Source organism: Oryctolagus cuniculus, chromosome 15 (assembly GCF_051225735.1).
Source record: "Oryctolagus cuniculus isolate XC-2025 breed Fujian yellow rabbit chromosome 15, ASM5122573v1, whole genome shotgun sequence".
Lineage (NCBI taxonomy): Eukaryota > Metazoa > Chordata > Mammalia > Lagomorpha > Leporidae > Oryctolagus > Oryctolagus cuniculus.
The window spans coordinates 60,947,316-60,969,861 of NC_142881.1; the positions used below are offsets into that span (position 1 = coordinate 60,947,316).

At 57.6% G+C, this 22,546-nt stretch overlaps 1 protein-coding gene across 4 annotated transcripts in view; it reads left to right on the forward strand.

The window, feature by feature from the left end:
• Positions 1–22,546, forward strand: part of TSPAN15 (tetraspanin 15) — a 44,928-nt gene that overhangs the window by 5,389 nt on the left and 16,993 nt on the right. For all 4 annotated transcript variants that reach the window (XM_051823851.3, XM_051823850.3, XM_051823853.3 and 1 more), the window contains exon 2: positions 21,492–21,677. In XM_051823851.3, coding sequence (XP_051679811.3) covers positions 21,492–21,677 — 186 coding nt within the window. The remainder of the gene's footprint in view (positions 1–21,491; positions 21,678–22,546) is intronic.

Genomic DNA, 22,546 nt, shown 5'->3' on the forward strand with positions numbered 1-22,546 from the left:
AACTCCTTGCAGGTCAGCCATCCTTTTCCACCCTCCTCCTGCCCTCAGTGTGCAAAGCCGTAGACAGAACGAGACGGGCGCCTCAAGACTCCTCTCGTGCATCCTGTAAGTTTTACCCTGGAGAATCAGAGGCCTGGAGAGACAGCCCAAGACCGGACTCTGCTGCCTCTCTGTGGTTTCTTCAGTGAGTCCCCTTGACCTTTCCAGCCCCCACAGATACTCCCTCCTGGTATCAGAGGGAGGGAAAAGGACCCAGGCCTCTACCCTGCCCCTCAGCTCCCCAGTGAAGCAAGACTGAAACCGAACAGAAAAGAAAGTGGATTTAGTTTTCAGCAGGAGATTTTTACTTTTGAAAAGAGCCTCACTGTTTTAGTGAAAATAATACGTGCACCTGGTTACACAAAAATCCAAGCAATTCAGGACCCTTCTCTCCCGGGGAGAGGGCGGCTCTTCTACACAGTGCACATCCCCCAGCCTGCACTGCTCCTTGAACCTGGATCTCGGCATTTTGTTTCCTTATTATTTTTCCAACTGTGCTTGATTCATCGGCCAGGCCCATTTTCAAAGAGAAAACAGCGAAACTCAAGCTGAAAGTGGGGCAGCTTCCTTTGGGCGAAGTGGCCAGCCGTGCCTAATGGGCAGTCAGACGTGATGTCACAGCCTGTCCTGGGCCCCGGGAGGCCCTCCCCTCCCCCCACCTGGCCCTGGACCCCTGACTCAGGACTGCAGCCGCAGAGCTCTGTGGGAAAGCCTCAGCTCGCTCCCCAGTCTGGTTCCTGGAGGCAGCCTCAGGCCTGGAGAAGCCTCCTTGGCCCCTGGTGTGGAGTTCTGGCGGGGGAGGGGTTGCTGTAACCTGCGGGCCTGGACCTTGCCACCTTGGGTTGTTTGGTTCCTGGAGCAGCAGGAAAAGCCACCTGCCCTGCTGCCCGCTGTCCCCACCTCTCTTCTTGGGTGACTCACCTTGCCACCCTGGGGTGGGGCTTGGAGCAAAGCAGATAAGAGGCTGATAATGACATTTCTGTACCAGCCTGCCGCACTCACAGGGGCACGAGATCTCCTGGGTAAACTGGGACAAAGGAGGTTGGGGAAAAAAAAAGTCTTTCCAGAGAGAACTTCTGTACACAAATGGGTTTGAATGGACTTTTTTTTTTTTAATGTATTTTATTTATTTGAAAGGCATAGAGAGAGAGAGATCTTCCATCCACTGGTTCACTTCCCAAATGGCCACAACAGCCAGGGCTGGACTAGGCTGAAGCCAGGAGTCAGGAGCTTCATCTGGGTCCCCAGTGTGGGTGCAGGGGCCCAAGTACTTTGGTCATCCTCCACTGCTTTCCAAGGCATGTTAGCGGGGAGCTGGAATGGAAGTGAAGCAGCCAAGACTTGAACCTGTATTCATATGGGGTACAGGCATCGTCGGTGGTGACTTAACTTGCTGCACTGCAATGCTGGGCCTAACTGGCCGTCTTGTGGTCAGGGAGGAGTGCCCGATCCTGAGCAGGCCTGCTCCCTGGGGTGCGGACAGCTGGTGTGTTCATCACACAAGGAGTTTTCCCTGTGACAGGGAACAACAAAACAGGCTTAGTGCAGGCCAACCAGTAAATAAGCATCACTGGCTAAGGAGGAAATTGAGGAGTGGGGGGTGGGTGGGAGTGGCAGGGAGTGAGAAGGAAGCCCGCAGGGGGCTGAGTTGTGGGTGGATGGAGAGGTAGGCTGGGGCCTTGTTGGATGAGGAGTTTCGTGTCCAGGTAACCCAGAGGGGAGTCCAGGACCTGGAGGCAGGGCCAGCTCTCCCGGCTACCCCTGGACTTCTCGTGGATGGAGTCCCCTGAGGGCTGCAGGGAGGCTCCTGGGAGATGAGAGATGCCAGAGCCCCAGGGGAGCTCCGGGGTCCACAGGAGGAGGAGCCTGTCCCAGGAGCCTCGCATGGCTTGGGCAGCTGGGGACATGGGTGTGCCCGAGCCTCTGGAGTCGCTCTTGCTGGAGGGGCCGCTTTCTGTGGGAGATGCTCTGCCGGCCTGAGCCCCTGGTGGTGGCTGTGCCCTTGGCCACAGAGGTGCACGTGGCCTTCTGCAGGCACTGGGCCCTTCCTGTGCCTTTGTCCCCGGGCTGCGGTGGTGTGCCAGGGGAGGCTGTGGGTCGCGCGGTAGGCCTGCGGGCTCTGATCGGGCACTCTGAGTGGCATCCTGTAAGGCTCTGAGAGCTGGTCCTAGCGCGGGAGAAACAGGCCGGGGAGACACATTTTGGGCGCCTGGGGCAGGGTGTGATGAAGCGGGGTGGGGGGGCGTCAGGAGGATGGCGGTCAAGGCGATACCTTTGTCAGCCCCGAGCTCGACTCTCTGGTCTAGGGTGTCGCCTTCCCCACACAGAGGTCCGCACGTGAGAGGGGGCAAGTCGAGATAAGGCAGCAGAGGCCAGGGTGAGCCAGGCTGCCTGGGAGGCCCGGGGAGGCCGCAGAGGGCTAGAGGGGCCTGGAGGCCCAGCGGAGAGGAGCCTGGGAGTGGGAGGGCCCTGCTCCGGTAGCTTCCGGCTGCAGAGTGAGGCTTCTCTGTGCATGAGGGAGAGGAGTGCGCTGGAGAGGGCCTTGGGTGAGCGCCAGTTGCCGCTGTGCACGCTGGCCTTGCTTCCTGGCTGCACCCCCCTGGACCCTCAGAGCAGCCCAGTGAGCCGGGCAGGACAGGAGCTCTTGGCCCATTTTATGGAAGGGAAGACTGAGGCCCAGAGAAGGAAGTGCCTTGTTTGAGATGTGCCCTTCATGCCCATGCTGAGTCGAGAGGATTTCACCAAAGAGAGTGTGGTGCTTTTTGAGTTTCTGTCTCTCCCGAAAGGGCCTACCTCCCGCAGGGAGGCCGATGCGTGCCTGGTGTGGAAGGAGAGCAGCTTTGACCCCGTCCATGCTTGTTTTTCCTGTTTGGAGCCCTCCCTTCTTCCTGCCCGGGGTAGAGCGGGGAGCCTCCAATTCCCAGGTGGCTGGAAGTCCCTCCCAGGATGTCTCTTCTGTCACATGGCCACCCATCCCATTTCCTGTCCCCGGCCTGGCTGGGTGCAGTGTGGGAGATTGTAGGGGTGGCTGGGGGTGCAGGGGTGGGTGCCGCGAGTCCAGGCCCCACCTACCAGTTACACTGGGACAGGCTCCCTGCTGTCTGTGCTCTGACACAGACGCTCGGAGGGGAAGGCGGAGGCGCGCGCAGGCTGGATGGGACAGGGCAGGGCTCTCCCCAGAGCCTCCGAGGGCCTGCGGCCCTGCTTACCCCCTCACTTCTCACTCTGGCCTCCAGGATAAATGTACACTGTTGTCTTCAGCCACCCTGTTGGCGATTGTTTGCTAGACAGCCCTAGGACTAAATGCAAACCCCTTCTGCTTTGCCGGGTTGCCTTGCTGGGGTGGGGGTGGGGCGACAGGACAGGGCCCTGAACACCCTGTTCTTCTGTGGACTGCACTGAAGGCTGGGCGCAGGGATCCCTGAGCAGGAAACAGCCACACCTCCAGGGAGTAAGGCCCCAGGGCCCGCACACCTCTCCCAGGGACCGCCCCTTGCAAGGAGCATGGGAAGGAACGTGCAAAGCAGGAGCAAGTACCTGAGCTTTGAGGAAGGGCCTCGGTGGCACAGTTCAGCTGAAACTTCTGGGTAAGCACCTGCACCCCGTGTGGGAGTGCCTGGCCCCACTTCCAGTTCCAGCTAACGCACCCCGGGGAGGCAGCAGGTGATGGTCCAAGTGCTTGGGCCCCTGCCACCCATGCAGGAGACCTGGATGGAGCTCCTGGCACCCAGCTTTGCCCTCTCCCAGCCCTGGCGTTGCAGGCATCTGAGGAGTAAACCCATGGTTAGAAGATCTTTTTCTATATGTCTCTGTCTCTCTACCTTTCACATGGAAAATAAATAAAAATTACTTTACATAAATTGTAGCTGCTTGCTCAGAGGGGCTGTGGAGGGTGTCTGAGAGGAGGAACCGAGCCAGGCCACTCGGCAAGCGTGCCTGGTGCTAAAACTCACCAGTGGGCAACCCGCAGTGGACAGTGGATACCACTCCGGGCTTCCACCCAGCGGCAGCCTCTCTAGTAAGTGTCCACACCGTGAATGCCATTGCTGCAGCGCCCGAGGACAGAGCCTGATGGGGGACTTCTCATGGAAAGAACATTCTTGGCAAGGCTGGAACCCTGGCTCGCTTCTGACTCAACCTCTGGCCAGGGGTGTAGAGGGCAGGCTTGCCTGACCCTGTGCGGGGCTGCAGGACAGCCATGGCAGCCCCGTCCCTGTCCCTGCTCTGCTGGCACCCGCTGAGTCCTAGCAGGGTGCCGCTGCAGAGGCCTGTGGTCATAGCAGATGGACCTGGCCAGCGCCTCCCAGGGGGCTCTGGCTGGGGGTTTAGACAGAGTCAGGCTCAGAGCTCCCATAATGCGGCAGTGGCCACTTGACCCCTTCAGTCCCTGAGGAGCATGGACTCACGTTCCTGGGAGAAATACCCTAAGAGCCGGAGTTGTTCAGGGGCCCAAAGACCCCAAGGTGGGCCGGGGCCCTGTTTCTCATCTACTTGTGTCTTCCCCCCTCCTTGTGTGGTCTCCTCTGGTGCTGGCCTCACATGGAATTAAGCTTGATTCTTAGGGCAGGTGCTTGGCCTGGTGTGTGACCCACATCAGAGTACCCCGGGGTTGATTCCTGGCGCCAGCTCGTGACCCCACTTCCTGCTAACGCATACTCTGGGAGGCAGCAGTGATGGCTCAAGTAAACTGGGTCCCTGCTTCCCACGTGGGAGACCTGGATGGAGTGCCCTGGCTCTTGGAGGGCGTTTGGGAGAATGAGCCAGAAATGGGAGAGCTCCCTCTATCTGTTTCTCTGCCTCTCAAATCAATAAATAAAAGTTATGGGCCAGCGCCGTGGCTCAATAGGCTAATCCTCCACCTAGCGGCACCAGCACACCGGGTTCTAGTCCTGGTCAGGGCGCCGGATTCTGTCCCAGTTGCCCCTCTTCCAGGCCAGCTCTCTGCTGTGGCCCGGGAATGCAGTAGAGGATGGCCCAAGTGCTTGGGCCCTGCACCCCATGGGAGACCAGGATAAGTACCTGGCTCCTGGCTCCTGCCATCGGATCAGCGCAGTGTGCCGGCCGCAGCGCGCCAGCCGCGGCAGCCATTGGAGGGTGAACCAACGGCAAAGGAAGACCTTTCTCTCTGTCTCTCTCTCTCACTGTCCACTCTGCCTGTCAAAAAAAAAAAAAAAGTTATGACCTTTCAGCCAGACTGGCCCTCCTCCCCCACACCGCCCTCTGTGGCCTGGCTGTTCTCTCACGGCATCCTGTGTTGGTGGTGCTCGGGCCCAGTGCCTTCCCGACGGCCTCGTGTGGGATCCTACAGCGGTCCTCTGCCCGGGCTCTGTTACTGCCTGGATGGCGCCAGGGAGAGGGGCTCGGAGACGCTGGGTCACTCGCTGGTCACTCGCTGGTCACTCGCTGGCGCGTGCTGGAGACGCAGGTGCGCGCTTTCCTTCTGCGGGGAAGCTGCTGCCTCCTCGGGGGAGGAACTCTGTGGGGGTGGCTCTTTGTCCACTGCTTGGGTCATTTCGTCACTCATCAAACACCCTTGGCATCCGGGAGCTCTGCCATTCTCCTCGAGGCTACTGGCTGAGCAAGGGCACTGGAGTGGGGGCAGCCACCAGGGGTGGGGGCCGGGGCTCCCCAGGGAGTGGGCTGCCGGCCACCCCTGTGTGGGAGAGGAGGGGGCAAGCAGCCTTGACGGAACAGGTTGGGTTCCCGGGAGAAATGGAGCTGGTACCCTCCGTCTTTCAGAAGGTCCCCCCCCCCTTCTTGTTTTGGAAAGGATGTACGGGGGCGTGGGAACCCTTGTCCCTGCTGATGGAGGACAGCCAGTGTGGGGAGAGCCTGGGAGCCGGGAGACCCGGTCACAGCTGCTCATGCTGCTAACTGTGGGCTGGCGTGTGACCCGGGGGTGGCACCCTCTCCCCCGGCCGTGGGCTCCATCTGCCAAGTAGTGGGATGAGCTTTGCTTGCGGCCATCTGTCTGCTCCTGGGGGGATATTTAAAAGTTTAATATGTCTGTTCTGACTGTCATGTGTAGTACAGAGAACCAGCACCTCACGCCTGCAAGTTCAGTTAGTTTGGATCTGGGTCGTGTTTATTTTTAGTAAATAAGAGTTTAAAGGAAGAGACCAGGTCATTAATAATACCAGTAACTGGCCAACCTGGCTGGTGGGAAGGTGTGGCCTGTGGGGAGGTGTGGCCCGAGGGGAGGTGTGGCCTGAGAGGAGGCGTGGCCTGATGGAGGCGTGGCCTGAGGGAGAGAGGAGCTCGGGAGACAGTGGAAGTTCCCAGTTGCTCCTTCTCTCTGCTTTCTGGAACTTGGGTGTTGTGGTCCCTCGTGGCTGTGTCACAGGCTGTGTGCTGCTGACTTGTGGAGAAGGAACTGGGGAGCCGGCGTTTAGCCAGGTCGTTCAGAAGCACACACTCCATGTAGACGTGCTTGGGTTTGATCCTGGCTCTAGGTCCTGACCTCAGCTTCCTGCTAACGGGAGGGAGGCAGCGGTGGTCAAGTTGTTGGCTTCCTGCCACTCACGTGGGAGACCTGGATTGAGTTCTGGGCTCCTGGCGTCAGCCTGGCCCACTTTCAGCATCTGTGGGCATTTGGGGACTGAACCAGTGGGAGTTCTCTGTCTCTCTGCCTCTCAAATAAATTTAAAAAAATTTGTATTAAGAAAGGACAGGGGTTTGCAGCATGTGTGCCAGCCTCTCCCGCTTCTCAGAGCGGCTTTGCCACGCCAGGGCTCCTCTGAGGGACCACAGCAGTCCTGTCTCACAGAGGAGAGGAGGTGGTGCGTGGAGGGCGCCGGTCTGTCCAGGGACGCACAGCTCCCCAGGGTGGGAGCGCCTCTCGCTGGCAGGTGCTGCTCACAGCTCACCACAGCCCAGGCCTCCAGGCCACCCTGGCGGCGCAGCCACACTTTCTGCCAGGGCTCCTTGCCAGGTGTTGTTGTGGTGGGCCTCATCTCTTGTCCCATGTTCTTCAAGCACAGGAGAGGGGGATTTCAGGCGACAGCAGTGTCCCCTCCCGGTCTCCACCCCCTGCACAGGGGGTGCCTGTTCCAAGCCCTCCTGTCATGCTCACTGCAGTGCATAATAGACAGGTTCTGGGAGAGCCTGTATTTAGCTCCAGTGAGCAGCTCACGAAACATCTGGCTTGGGCATTGCTTCCAGGCCAGGGGAGGCTGCCCAGCTCAGTGTGCGGCCCCCCAAGAGTTCCCTGCGGGCAGCTGGTCTGGTCTGGTCTGCGACCTCAGGCCTGCTCCAGACATCCTCTGGAAGGCATGGGATCAGAGCCTGCTTGCATTGTGGACCTTTTACTGTTAAATGAATTTCAGATATATAGAAGAGGTGAAAGAATGATGCCGTAAGCACCCTGGGCCCGTGGCTAGGACAGATAATTGTAACATCAGCCATTGTGGAGTAAGTTGTGGACATGATGACAATTTAAATAAAGTGTTTCCTAGAAAGAAAAAAGGACATTTGTGCATATAATCACGTGCCATTTTCACCTAGTCCATACTAAAATTTCTTCAATTGTCCATAGAATATCTTTCATAGTACATTTCATTTTTTAAATTTATTTTATTTATTTGAAAGAGTTATAGAGAGAGGTAGAGAAAGAGAGAAAGGTCTTCCATCTGTTGGTTCACTCTCCAGATGGCCACAATGGCTGGAGCTGCACCAATCCGAAGCCAGGAGCCAGGAGCTTCTTCCAGGTCTCCCACGTGAGTGCAGGGGCCCAAGGACTTGGGGCATCTTCTACTGCTTTTCCAGGCCATAGCAGAGAGCTGGATTGGAAGTAGAGCAGCCAGGACTAGAACTGGCCCATATGGGATATCAGGGTTTCAAGCCAGGGCTTTAGCCCTCTGCACCACAACATCAGTCCCCATAATACATTTTAAAAGAACAGGATCCAGCATTACAATCCAGTTCATGCCTTGCAATAGATTTTTTTTTTGAAGACAGTTACAGAGAAAGAAAGAAATCTTCCATCCTCTAGTTCACCCCCCAAATGGCCACAAAGGCTGGGGCTGGGCTAGGCTGAAGCCAGGAGCTTGGAACTCCATCCAGGTCTCCCATGGGGGTGGGAGAGGCCCAGGCACTTGGGCTGTCTTCTGCTGCTTTCTCAGGAGCATTAGCAGGGAGCTGGATCAGAAGTGGAGCAGCCGGGACTTGAGCCACGCACTATGATGTGGGCTGCCAGTGCCCCAAGTGGTGATGTAACCCATTGAGCCACAATGCTCACACCAAGGCGAAAGAATTTTTGAAAGCTGACCTGAGCGGGTGACGCCCTCTCTCAGATTCGTTCAGCGATTTCCTCATTCCAGCCTCAGCTTGCATCGAGCCTGCCTGCTTCTCACCACCTGTACGTGCCCACTGCGCTGCCACCACCCTCTAGGCCCCTGCAGCGGCCTCCTGGTTGGCCTCCCCCACACCTCTAGCCCCAAGCCGAGCCCTCATTTAAAATGCACAGTCGGAGCAGCTCACTTCTCTGCAAGCTTCCAGCGCCTTCCATCCACTCAGAGCAAAAGCCAGAGTCCTCGCCAAGCCCAAAAGGCTGCCCCAACCTGATCGGCCCCTCCCCATCGCCTCTGTCTTCCCCCTGCAACCCCTCCTCTTGCCCTCCCTTGGACACTGGGACATTTCCCATGGCCTTGGCTTCTGTCCCTGCCTCTCTGCTGTAGGTCCCAAAGGCCTCCTTCCCTGGCCACGCCCACAGCCCCTTTCCGGTTTTGCTTTGTCCTCAGCCCTTGCACCCGTCACACACTAGGTATTTTGTTATTTATTTCTTCAGCTGGAACACAAGCGCCTGCAAAGCTGGGACATCGGGCCTGGTTTGTGGCTCTAGCTGTGCCCCGATTTCCAAAACAGCGGCCCTCAGAGCGGGCCCAGGGACCTGTGACAGGGTCTCCTTTCGGGGGTCCGTGAGGCCAGAATCCCTTTCGAGGAAATTGGGAATGTGTTTGCCTTTGCTGCTCGCGTTCTGTCCGAGAGGCCGGTCTGGCTGAGGCCCGTGGCTGTGCCATGGCTGCCCAGGGAGGCGGGGCAGGGCCTGGGCAGAGCTGGTGCCACTCTGCAGCAAGGGCTTCCTTCTACACTGCATTACTTCCGCGTTACAAGTGTGCTGTCTCTCACTAGTTAACACGTGTGCCTGTTGTTTCTCAGTGAGTGAGTACATGCTTACAATATATCTCTGTTTTGATTTGTGAATAATCAGCGAGGCCAAAGCTCCAGGGGCTCAGGGATACCGGAGAGTGGACAGGAGTTCTGAGAACAAGCACCAAGACCAGCGACTTAAAACCACAGCGGTGCGGGATAGCCACCCAGTGAACAGATGTCGAATGAATGAATGAATGAACAGACTTCTGGGCTTCAGCTGAGACCTGGCCTTCATGGTCAGTGTGGCTTCTGTGAGCCTCCCTGGCCGTGGTCCCAGCCACAGTGACTTGCTGTCTATGTAGTCCCTTCAGGGGCTTCGGGAACCCCCTATCCCTCTGGGCACCTCAGGAATTCCTGAGTGTCTGTTAAGTGGACTCGGTTCAAATGTCACCTCCTCTAGGAAGCCTTCCCTGATCTGCCCATCTGATTTAGCACCTCCAGTGGCCCTGCACTGGATTACCTCTACCCCCAGAGTGTTCCTGACTCTGCTACATTTCTTGGTGTGCCTGTGTGTCTCTCACTGTGCCAAGCTCTCTGAGGGCAGGAACTGGGTCTTAACCTGTTCATTTGTGTACTTATCCTCATTAAGTGCTGAGTGTGTGTTGACTCGGTGAGTGATGCCCTGGGATTCAGCACAGGGACTTGCCCGCCCTTGGAGATAACCCAGGATCTCTGGGAATAGCACCACAGCGTCCCGCGCGGTGACTGAGGAGGGAGGGAGGCGTGCGGACACCTGCCAGGTGGAGCATCTTCTGCCCAGCTGCTCGGTTCAGGGCCACTGTGCTCCGCTGGGCCGTTCTGATGGGGCTTGGGCCCCAGCCCGTCCCACCCAGCTTCGGTGGGGAGAGTGTGGCGGGCGCTAAGCCACCAGACTGCCTGCGGGCATCCGTGTGCAGCACGCTGTGTGTGGACGGCGAGGGTGCCGAGGTCAAGGCTGATGTGTGTGTGGCTGCAGATTCCTGCAGTCGTCTGTCCGAGGGCATAGTCAGTAATCGTAAATGCCAGTACGGCTGGTTTCACAGGTGTTCAGAAGTGGAGGGAGGTTCTTGAGGCTGGGGAGAGCCAGGCAGGCTTCCTGGGGGAGGGGGGCTGTTAGTGGAGCCTTGGAGGACAGAGTCACGTGGCTTCATGATTTTCAGAGAACAGTTGGCCTCTTTTCTGAGGCTGCTCTAGGAGGCGGTGCTAGAAGCTTGTGCCTTGATCCAAGGGGGACAGCGAGGGCACCTCTGTCCTCTCTCAGGCGTCTCCTGTGACGAGGGGTCTCAGGGAGAGGCAGGAAGCAGAGGGCCCGCCCAGGATGCTACAGCCAAGCCTCTCTCTCGGGAATGAGGGTCTCAGGACCCCCCGTGAGGCCCGCCTCCTGACACCATGATCGGGGTGCGTGTCCAGCCTGTTGTGTGACCCTTAACTTGGGACTCTAGGGGCCAAATCAAGATTAAAACCTAGCCACCAGCTCTCTGCTGTGGCCAGGGAGCGCAGTGGAGGATGGCCCAGGTGCTTGGGCCCTGCACCCCATGGGAGACCAGGATAAGTACCTGGCTCCTGCCATCGGATCAGCGCGGTACGCCGGCCGCAGTGCGCCGGCCGCTGCGGCCATTGGAGGGTGAACCAACGGCAAAGGAAGACCTTTCTCTCTGTCTCTCTCTCTCACTGTCCACTCTGCCTGTCAAAAAACAAACAAACAAACAAAAAAAACTAGCCACACCGGACACTCACAGGATCAGTCAGTGAGCCCTAGCATTGCGTTTTGAAGTGGTATGGAGGCAGCCCTCAATTTACCTACACCCATGTCAGCCAGGCTGGCTTCAAGGCCTCCAGACCCCTCTACCTGCTGGCTGGACTGCCTGCGTCTCTCCCTTCCCTCCTCACCTCTGTGCATGCACACACACACACACACACACACCACTCCCTGTGCCCTTGCGGGTGGCTCCCTGCTGTTTTGTGGGAGCAGCCCAGAGGGGTCGGGCAGGTGAGCTCGCAGTGCTGGCTCCTGGCAGGTCTCTGGGAGAGACAGGCCTTAGGTCAGCAAAAGGATAGGCCCTGTCCAGACCACTCCCTGGGCTCTGCAGAGCTGCAGGGCCTAAACCAGAGGCCACCGTACAGGGCAAAGCCCGCTGGTCACCTTGTGAGTCTGCCTTCTTTTCAGGGGTCTGAGTGAGGGCAGCCCGGGCCCTCTGGGCTCCTAGGGGCGGCCAGCAGCCATGACGGGCACGGTCTCAGCAGCCTGGGGTGTTCCGGGCAGGAGCCCCGGTTGTGAGCTGGGGCCTGTATGCAGTGACTCGAGCTGGCCAGGGCCAGGCTTGCAGGGACACCTCGGGGAGCCCTGGCTTCTGTTCTGGGTGACCTCTGGCTCATGCGTCAGCCTGGGCTGGGGGCTGGCCTGAGCCCCCCAGGGCCGAGCTCTTGGGAGGTAACTTGCAGACTCCCCTGCCCAGCGGTGGGAGGCGGGTTCTGGCCCCCTGGGGTCACACACAGAAAGTAGAGAGAGACACGTGGGGCGTCCTGGAGAGGCGGGGGGAGGAAAGCTGAGGAGAGGGGTGCTTGGTGGAAGCCAATGTGCTTTTGACTCTCCTTCTTCCCTCGGCTGTTTCCATGGTTTCCAAATTCTGCGTGAGTCACCCTCCTCCTAAGCCCTGGAAAGCACCGCAGAGCTCCTTCTTTGGGCTTGGAAGCAGCTGCAGTGAGCTCACGGCCCACAATCATTCCTGCTGCCGAGGCACTGGGCCCCGGGGCGGGAAACCAGACTGCGCATCCTGCGCCACTCAGCCCACCGCCGCCCTTTCCTGCCTCCAGGAGGAAGTCCCTGCTCTGCCTCTTGTCTCAGGACGTCCCGGTCAGTTCCTTGTTGACCGCCCCCCATCTGCCCTGGGCGTGATCAGCTCTTACCTGGTGCTTCGCGTGTCAGCAGTGGCTCCTGATCAGAAATGCCTCTCTGGCCGGCGCTGTGGCGCAGTGGGTTAAAGCCCTGGCCTGAAGTGCCGGCATCCCATCTGGGCACCGTTTCTAGTCTTGGCTGCTCCTCTTCTGATCCAGCTCTCCGCTATGGCCTGGGATAGCAGAAGATGGCCCAAGTCCTTGGGCCCTTACACTCACATGGGAGACCTGGAAGAAGCTCCTGGCTTTGGATTGGTGCAGCTCCAGCCATTGCGGCCATCTGGAGAGTGAACCAACAGATGGAAGACCTTTCTCTCTTTCTCTCCCTCTCTCTGTAACTCTGTCTTTCAAATAAATAAAATAAAATAAAATAAAATAAAATAAAATAAAATAAAATAAAATAAAATAAAATAAAATGCCTCTCTCTGCCCCGATTGAATAACTGGGGCCGGCTGCCTCTCTGCCTCGCTCCCTGACAGCCTGCAATGTGCAGTGTGCATATGGGCGTCTTCTAAGTCGGTGTCTGCCGACAGGAAGGCAGCAAAGCAGACAGCGGTGCCCACTCTGCTTCTCGCGGAGGTGTGTTCTCCCAAGGCCATGTCATCCTCCGTGGGCCCAGCGAGAGGCTGGGGAGACACCCCGGCCAGTCTTTCCCAGCTGCTCCAGAGCCACAGGAGAGCTTGAGGGAGATGCAGAGAATTGTCGATGGAGAAATCCTCATGGGGCTGGTGCTGTGGTGCAGCAGGCCAAGCTGCTACCTGCGATGCCGGAAACCCATATCGGAGCTCTACTTCAGATCCAGCTCCCTGCTAATGCGCCTTGGAAAGCAGCAGAGGATGGTTCAAGTGCTTGGCCCCCTGCCACACACATGAGAGACCCAGATGGGGACCCAGGCTTCTGGCTTTGCTTTGGCCCAGCTCCGACTGTTGCAGCCACTTGTGGAGTGAAATAGCCCATGGAAAATTTCCCTGTGTCACTCTGCCTTTGAAGTGAATAAATAAATAAATCTTTTAAAAAAGAAATAATAAGGGAGAGATGAGCCGTGCTCATGGAGGGGAAACTCTGATGGACTCCCCCAGGGCGTCTGTAGCTTCAGTGTGCTTCTAGTCAACCCCAAGAGGGGCTTTTCATGGAACTTTAAGGTGATTCTAGAATGTATACAGAAGGAGTAGGAGTTTGGTACAGCAGTTAAGATGCTGCTTTAGGGACCCGCGCTGTGGCAGAGTGGGCTAGGCCTCTGCCGGCGGTGCCAGAATCCCACATGGGCACTGGCTCAAGTCCCAGCTGCTGTTCCTCTGATCCAGCTCTCTGCTATGGCCTGGGAAAGCAGTGGAAGATGGCCCAAGTCCTTGGACCCCTGCACCCACGTGGGAGACCAGGACAAAGCTCCTCCTGGCTCCTGGCTCTGGCTGTTGGCAGCCATTTGGGGAATGAGCCAGTGGATGGAAGACCTTTCTCTCTGTCTCTCCCCCTCTCTGTAACTCTACTTCTCACACAAATAAATAGTCTTTAACAAAAAGATGCTGCTTGGGATGCCCACGTTCCATGTTGGAGTGTGTGGGTTTGAGTCTCCACTCCACTTCTGATCCCAGTATCCTGTTAATGTGTACCCTCGGAGGCAGCAAGTGCTGTCCCGAGTACTTGGGTCCCTGCTGCCCACATGGGAGACTGGGGTGGAGTTCCAGGCTCCTAGGTTTGGCCTGGCCAAGTCCCAGCTATGTGTGCATTTGGGGAGTGAACCAGCAGATGGAAGATTCTCTCTCTCTCTTTCTCTCTTTCTCTCTCGTCTCTTTGCCTTTCAAGTAAATATATAAATATTTTAAGTATGTAGAAAAAGCCACTTCCCAAGATACCCGGACTCTTCTGAAGACAGGAAGAGGGACTTGGCTTACCAGTTGCCACAATGTGTTGGAAAGCTGTGGTCATCACAAAAGGGAGGCTTGTTTAGGGGCAAGTAGAATGACCAATGGAGCAGAGAGAGAGAGAGAGAATTGGGCAGGCATAGGCATGTGTGAAACCCTAGGGTGTGACAGTGGTCACGGCAGATCTGTAGGGAACAGGAAGACTGGGCCCAAGACTACAGTTAACCGAGCTCTCTGCAGTTTATGTAATTTTTTAGAAGGGTGGAGGTCAAGGCGGAGCTGACAGTAAAGTTCCGTTGACCAAGAGCAGGGACTGGGCCCCTGCTGGCAGCGGAGGCAGCCTCTGCTGCTCTTCCAACAGCTGGCTGGAGGTGGGGTTGGGAGGAGCCCGGTTCCTCACACGCTGGTGGCTGTAGTCAGGACACAGTGGGCCAGGGACTGGTGTCCCTTTGCAGAATGCAGCCCGGCCGGCAGGACGTCCCATGACGATGGTGATGCCCAGTATGGTAGCCACTCCCCACGTGTGGCCTGTGAGCTCTTGGAGTGTGGCTCGGGTTGGTTTCAGCCATTCACTTTTATTTATTTCGATTTAATTCACTTAAATGTGAGCACATATGGTTGGTGGCCACTGTGCTGGACAGCATTGGATGGTGATGGTGTCTCCTTGCTGAAGGCAGAGAGCATCTGTAATGAAAAGTCCTGGGCCTGCCTCTGGGTGGAGAAGGTTCCATAAGCATTCGTCAGCCCCCTTTAGGACAGAGCAACCTCTCCTGCTTCCCCAGGCAGTTCAATTCCCGGCCTGGCAGCCTCAGACCCTTGGGGGCAGGCTGGACTGACAGGTGTGCCTGTGATGACTCGGCCTCTCGGGGCGCTCTGTGGCTCAGCCTCTGTGTTCCTGGTCTGGAGATGAGCATGGCCGGTCCCTGGGTGTGCAGAGGAAGGAGGGTGGCTCAGGGGTAGCACTTGGCAGGATGCTGGCCCAGCATCACTGCTGTGTCCGTGGCAGTGGGCGGTACTATTGGGGTCCAGAGGGGAGGCATGACATGGGCAAGGGCACGGAGCTAACACATGCAGGTCCAGAGTACCAGCTCCTGTCTCTATCCCTGCCTCTGGGCCTCCTCCCAGCACGGTGATGTGTGCGGGAGCGAGGCTGGGGCAGAAGTGTGCTGAGCACGTGGCTGTCTGTGGGGGGTGCTTGGGCCAGAGTCAGGCAGGATTGACCTTGGGACAGAAGGGCAGTGGGTGGCAGGCAGCCATTTCTCACCTCCTTCCCAGAAGCACTGCTCCCCCAGGAGGCCCATCCTGGTGCTTTTTTTTGGTGGTGGGGGAGGGTGATAAATATTTTATCATCTATTTATTTATCCAAAAGGCAGAGTGACAGGAAGAGGAAGAGACAAAAAAACAGAGATCTTCCATCCACTGGTTCACTCCCCAAATGGCCGCAGTAGTCAGGGCTGGGCCACGATGAAGCCAAGAGGCAGGAACTCCATTGGGGTTCCCCACTAGGGACCCCAGGACTTGGGTCATCATCTGCTGCCTTCCCAAGTACTTGAGAAGGGCACTCCGATATGGGATGCCGGCGTCGCAGGCAGCTACTTAACCTACTGCAGCGCAGCGCCGGCCCCATCCTGATGTTCTGATATCTGCCCCTCCCTCTTGGGTTTTCATTTTATTTATTATTACCTTTAAATCTTCCATCTGCTGTTTCATTCCCCAAATTCTTGCAACAGCTGGGGCTGCTGGTCCGAGTGGAAGCCAGGAACCTGGAACTTGGTCTGGGTCTCCCACGTGGGTGGTAAGGATCTGAGTACTTGAGCCATCACGTGCTGCCTCCCAGGGTGTGCATTAGCAGGAAACTGGGATTGGAAGCAGAGCTGGGACTTGAAGCTGAGCACTCTTTCTTTTTATTTGACAGGCAGAGTTAGTGAGAGAAAGAAATAAAGGTCTTCCCTCCATTGGTTCACCCCCTAAATGACCGCTACGGACGGCACGCTGTCGGCCCGCTGTGCCGATCCGAAACCAGGAGCCAGGTGCTTCTCCTGCTCTCCCACGGGGTGCAGGGCCCAAGCACTTGGGCCATCCTCCACTGCACTCCCTGGCCACAGCAGAGAGCTGGCCTGGAAGAGGGGCAACCGGGACAGAATCCGGCGCCCTGACCGGGACTAGATCCCAGGGTGCCAGCGCCACAAGGCGGAGGATTAGCCTAGTGAGCTGAGGTGCCGGCCTGAAGCTGAGCACTCTTACATGGTATGCAGATATCTTAGGTGCTGAGCCAAATCCCCACCCCCTTGCATTCCTTGAGCCCCCACACTGGTCCACAGCTGGAATGACATCCTAACATAGACCAGGAGCGCCTCACTGGTTTTGTGCCAGGGACCTCTTTGGCTCTCTGGGGGAGCCTGGGCACCCTTCCCTAGAACAAAATATTGAAATGCATAAAGTACACAGGACTGCAAAAGAAACCAATTGCATTGCGATCAAATTATTAAAATTTTGTAAAACCAAGTTTGTGATGTGGTCACGCCGTGTGCTCCCCTAGCAATGCATTAGGTTGCAAGGCCTGGTCATGAATCAGATGCTGCAGTGATCCTGAGTGTGCGGAAGAGACCAACGCTGATGTCGTTTCTATTGGTGACAGCATCCTGGCTGCTGGGGACACCACCATGGTTTCAGGCCTATGCTCAAGACACAAGGGGCAGGGGCCGGCACTGTGCTATAGGGGTAAAGCTGCCACCTGCAGTGCCGGCATCCTATATGGGCACCAGTCCAAGTCCTGGCTGCTCCACTTCTGATCCAGCTCTCTTCGTGGCTTGGGAAAGCAGTAGAAGATGGCCCCTGTGCCTGTGTGGGAGACCTGAGAAGTTCCTGGCTCCTGGCTTTGGATCAGCGCAGCTCCGGCCATTATGGCCAACTGGGTAGTGAACCAGCAGATGGAAGATCGATCTCTCTCTCTCTCTCTCTCTCTCTCTCTCTCTCTCCCCCTCCCCCCCCTTCTCCCTCTCCCTCTCCCCCTCTCTCTCCCTCTCTCTCTCTCTCTCCCTCCCTCCCCATCCCCCTCCCCCTCCCTCTCCTCTCTATGTGTAACTCTGACTTTCAAGTAAAATAAATAAATATTTAGAAAAAAAAAGACACAGGGGACAGTTCAGTGAGAGACTGATGGAAGTGAAGCTGTCACTTTCTCCATCCCCGGGTCAGACTCCCTGAATTCCACCCATAGGTAGGACTGTCATGTCTGGCCTCTCTTCCTCTCCCCTCTCGCAGTCTTGCCCCCGCTGTAACCCTATGGAGCCTGATACAGGGCCTGACCTGTGCCTTTTGGAGTGAAAATGCATCTTGCAGGTCCCCTTGAAACAGACCTGAGAGCTTCCCTTATTTAAGTGTTGCCTGGCCCCAGCTGAGGGTGAACTTGGCAGGGATAGGCGCTGCCAATGCCTCTTGTCTCCTAGCAGAAGTATGGGAGGAAGCTGCGTGCCAGGCCGAAGAGCTCAGTCCACGCCGGGCGACGGGCTCCTCTGCTGCCTGCAGAGCTCACGTCCCGGGGCCTGGTGGGCCTGGCCTGTGGGCTCCCACCCACCAGCCGTGGGCCTTTCCCCTCTTGCCTCCTATGGGCGTGGCCCCATGCCCCTAGCCCCAGCTGGGGGCTGCAGCTGTCCTGTTTGACAAATGGGCCTGGGCGGGTGGTGAAGGAAGGGCTATAATTAGCAGGAGTGGATGGGATGGCAGCCTGGCATTGACAGATCATTTTATACCCAGATGGATAAGCTGACGTCATTGGAGATGGAAGTGCCATTTGGAAATTATGAACTTCCTGGGGAGCTCTCTGCTGGCCTCTGCCCCATGCCCCTGCCCCTGGGGGCACTTGGATGAGGACCCCCCCGCCAAGAGAACCAGGACCTGCAGCGGTGTGGGGAGGCCCTGGCTGGTGCTGTCATGGGAGCTTTTCCCATGGCTTTCGTGGTCTGGAAATGTCACAAGGCTAATGGGAAAGCTTTCTAACGGGGGAGTGAGATCAGAGCAAGGGAAGTTTTGTTTTCTGCCAGCAAGGCTGGGCTGGCGTGTTCCTGGGGCCTGGGAAGCCTGTGAAAATCAGAGAAGCCACTGATGGCCTTTACGGAGGGGCCTGGGGTCAGGGACGGTCTGGTGACAGGGGTGGTTCCAAAGCAGAGCACTGCAGCCCCAGGCCAGCCGTGGGCAGGAAGGAGGGACTGGGGCAGGCTGCAGCAGGGCCACTGTGCCAAGAGGGCAGCCCCTGGCCCTTCCTGCCGGAGAGGAACTATTTTTATTTTGTTTCTAGCAACAGGAAACAGAACCCTCACAAGTGTATGAATTCAATTCTGCAAATACTAAGATGCAGTAATTGTTTCAGTGAGGAGGTGAAAATTTGCCTCTTTGGGCCGGCACCGTGGCTCACTAGGCTAATCCTCCGCCTTGCGGCGCCGGCACACCGGGTTCTAGTCCCAGTCGGGGCGCCGGATTCTGTCCCGGTTGCCCCTCTTCCAGGCCAGCTCTCTGCTGTGGCCCGGGAGTGCAGTGGAGGATGGCCCAAGTCCTTGAACCCTGCACCCCATGGGAGACCAGGATAAGTACCTGGCTCCTGCCATCGGATCAGCGCAGTGCGCCGGCCGCAGCGCACCAGCCACAGCGGCCATTGGAGGGTGAACCAACAGCAAAGGAAGACCTTTCTCTCTGTCTCTCTCTCACTGTCCACTCTGCCTGTAAAAAAACAAACAAACAAACAAACAAAAAACAACAAAAAAAATGCCTCTTCTTCAGGGAGGAAGATAAAACCCATCTCTCCTGCCCCTGGCTATGTCTCCAAGTATTTTATGGACCCTGCGCCTGGGCTCTGATCTGCTAACAGCTTTGGGGTAGGAAGTGCTCTGGGCCCTGGCTTCAGGGTCGTGGGCCAATGAGTGGGTTCTTACAGGTGCAGTAATTGTAAAGGTGGGAGGACTTGGCTTTTAAAAGGCTCCTTGGGGCCAGCACTGTGGTGTAGCTGGTTGGGCACTGCTCATATGGGCACCAGTTTGTGTCCTGGCTGCACCACTTTCAATCCATCTCCCTGCTAATGGCTTGGGAAAAGCAGTGGAGTATGGCCCAAATGCTTGGGCCCCTGCCACCCAAGTAGGAGACCCGGATGAAGCTCCTGACTCTTGGCTCAGGCTGACTCAGCCCTGGCCATTGCAGCCACTTGGGGAGTGAATCGGTGGATGGAAGACCTCTCTCTGTCTCCCCTTCTCTCTCTGACTTTCAAATAAATAAACAAATCTTGGAAAAAAAAAAAAAAAAGGTCTCCTCACTGTTGCTCTCAGTGTGTTGGGGGCTGAGACCAGCCTTGAAGGATGATTTTATCCCATTCTGGGCCTTGAAGCAGGACTGGGCATGGTAGTTTCTGGTTCATCTTTTTCTATCAAAGCTGTATTGTTTCCTGTGGCCACTGTTTCTCTGTGTGTGTGTGTACACATGTGTGTATATGTGTGTGTATCTGGGTATGTGTGTACACGTGTGTGTGTATATCTGGGTGTATGTATATATGTGTGTACACATGTGTGTTCCTGTGTTCTAGAATTTAACATTTACCCAAGTGGGTAGTTTTGATGACGTCACTACACTCCCCATTTCCCTGCTGTGGCCAACGAGTGAGTAAGTGGCGGGCGGGCGCGATTGTCCGTGCCTTCAGCCCTCCCTTCTCGACTTGAGGGCTTGGGTCTCAGGGAGCTTCTCAAACCCAGGGGACTGGTGTTCAGCCTTGGAAGGCAGCAGGCGCTGGACGCAGGATGTCCTGGGTGTCCTGGTGACGCCGCCCACCTGAGCGGGACTTGGGCGTGGCTGCCACTCGCCATGGGCACTCCCCATGACGCAGTAGCCTCAGTGCACTTGAGGAGGCAGTCCCGGGCCCACAGTGGGGGCTGATGTGACAGTCAGCGAGGAGGCCTGGTGCAGTCCACTGAGGGCTGAGGCAGGCCTGTGGGTGGCTGGAGGGGCAGCTTCCGCTGTGCACTGCTGTGCTCGGGTGCTCACGCTGGGGCAGGTGGCTGTGCCCGGCGGAACCCTCCAGCGCCCCGCCTGCCATATCCCTCACTTCCTTCACCGGGACCTTGGCTGACAGCGCCACAGCGTCCGGCTTCTCTGCCAGGGTAGCTCGGTGGAGAAGTCCAGTTGTTTGTTTCCTGCCTTCCGGAGCACATGGCCCAGAAAGGATCCTTGGATCCTTGGGCCCCGGAGGCTGGGTAGACGGGGTCTGACTCAAACCCAGGGGCTCCGCAGGAAAGCCCAGCTCCCAATCACTCAGCGGATGCTGCCTACAAAGCTTGACTGTACTTCCTCAGTGTCAGGCCAGGGGATGCCCACAGCCGTGGGAAAATCCCCCCGCCCCCCGGCCCCCGGCCTGGAGCTTATGTTCCGGTGTGGAAGACAATGAAAACAGTTGGTAACAGAGCATGTTAAGCTGGTCAGAGGCAAAGGCAGGAAAGAGAACAGGGCCAGGGGGTCGGAACTTCCCTCTGGTAAATGAGGTACCCTCAGTGCCCACAGGGAGCAGGAAGGAGGAGGGGAGCGAGCCGTGTGGAAGTCGGGAGGAAGGGCTGTCGAGGTGGGCACAGCCTGTGCAAAAGGCCCTGGCTTGTGTGATGAGCAGGAAGCAGCCCGGGATTGCTGATGGGAACTCACAATGTGTTCCGTTAGCAGTGCCTATAGTGTTCCCACTGTTACAAAAGCTGATGATGGGTGATGAGGGATTCTGCTTAAAAACCCCCTCAAAATTCCTCCTGCTCCAGCCTTTGGCCTTCCCAGCGGGCAGCCAGAACGTGGATTCCTCGTAGACGACACCGACTGAGGTGCTCCCTGCCCCCGGCAGCTCTAGGCTTCCCTTCGGGCGCCAGGCCTGCTCATCTTGCATTGCCGTGGCCCTGTGCATTCAAGTTCATCATGTTTCCCACTTTGGGCTTTTGCCAAAGCCTTGCAAAAAGCTGAGGAGTGAGCAGGACAGGAATGAGTGTCTTCGCATCCACCTTCCCAATGGGCACTCAGGTTCATTTGGCCCGATGCCCGTCCAAGGCCCAGGCCAGCAGGCTGGAGAACCAAGACGCGAACTGTGATTGGCCCTCCAGCCAGTGCTGTATTCTCTCGTCTGCCGTGGCATCGCTAGGTTGGGTCTGTGCTCGTGTACCAGGGCTGCCACAACATGAAGTCCCACAAACCAAGTGGCGCGAACAACAGACCCTTCTCACAGCCCTGGAGGTCGGGAGTACAGGGTCTGGGGGCCAAGGTCAGTTCCAGGCTTCTCTCCTTGGCTTGCATAGGGCCCTGTTCTCTGGATGCCTTTGCGTGCCCTCCCCTGGGGGGTGTCTGTGTTGTGTTCTTACAAGGACACCCAATGGCCACATTTTACCTCCCTCGCCCCTTTAAAATCTCTACTGAGGTGTTGGGGGCCAGGACTGCACCCGGAAGCTGGGGGCGTGCTACGCGGTCACCTGGCCACAGGTACACGGCCCCCAGGGAGCTCTTTGCAGGGAGGTCAGGTGACCGACTCCTTCTCTCCCCTCACTCCTGGCTTCCTTGCTGCAGCTCATCGGGGGCCTGGTCCTGTCCGTGGGGATCTACGCGGAGGTCGAGCGGCAGAAATACAAGACCCTGGAAAGTGCCTTCCTGGCTCCTGCCATCCTCCTCCTCCTGCTGGGGGTCGTCATGTTCATCGTCTCCTTCATCGGTGTGCTGGCCTCCCTGCGGGACAACCTGTGCCTCCTCCAGGCGGTGAGTCAGCCGCCCCCACCCCCAACCCTGCGCTGGAGGCCCGGGGAGCCGGGGAGCCTGTCCCTGGGCCGCTGGGCAGCGCGGGGCTGGCGGTCCTTGCCTCTCTCACACCAGCTCCTGCCCACACATGCCCAGGAGTGCCCAGGCCACAGCCTTGCATGTACAGGCCGATTTGACCCCATCCTGACTTGGACTCTGTTTCTCTGGGCCTCGCTGCAAGGAAGAGAAACAGCATTCAAATGCCAGCAAGCGGAGCCCCAAGAGGGGCATTGGCTCATGTGTCCCACCGTCCCACCTTGGACAGGGGCTGCATGGTGCCCATGGGCGGGGCTGGGCATTCTCTCTCACCGCCCACCTGGGACTGCTCTGCTCAGCGTTGTCCCCAGCTTCCTATGGGGTTGTTGCCGGCAGACACACACTGAGTCTTCACAGCTCTTGGTCCTAGGGAGTCCGTCCTGGTAACTCCAGCAAGGCCCCTGGATGCTGGTGGCCATCCTGGGGTCAGGGAGTGGAGACGACCCCTGGCTGTGGCTGAGGGAGGGTCCTCGGAGCTGGGCCACCAGGCAGGCAGGCATCTTCGCTCTGTACACGTGGGTGCCCTCATCTCCTTGTCTCCCTTCACCTGGGAGCACCTGGAAGCCCCGATGAGGCAGGTCGTGGCTGAGGCTGGAAGTTTCTGGAATCCGTTTGAACCATGCCTGTTCTCTGACAGAGGGCAGAGGTGGGTGTGCATCCTCTAAGCTTCAGGCCCCCATCACCCACTCTGGGGGATCTGGGAAGCCACTTAGAGGGGCTGTCGGGGAGAGCTGGAAACACTGCCCCAGCCCACCCACTGGACCATACCTGTCCCCTCTGCTCCCTGGAGTGAG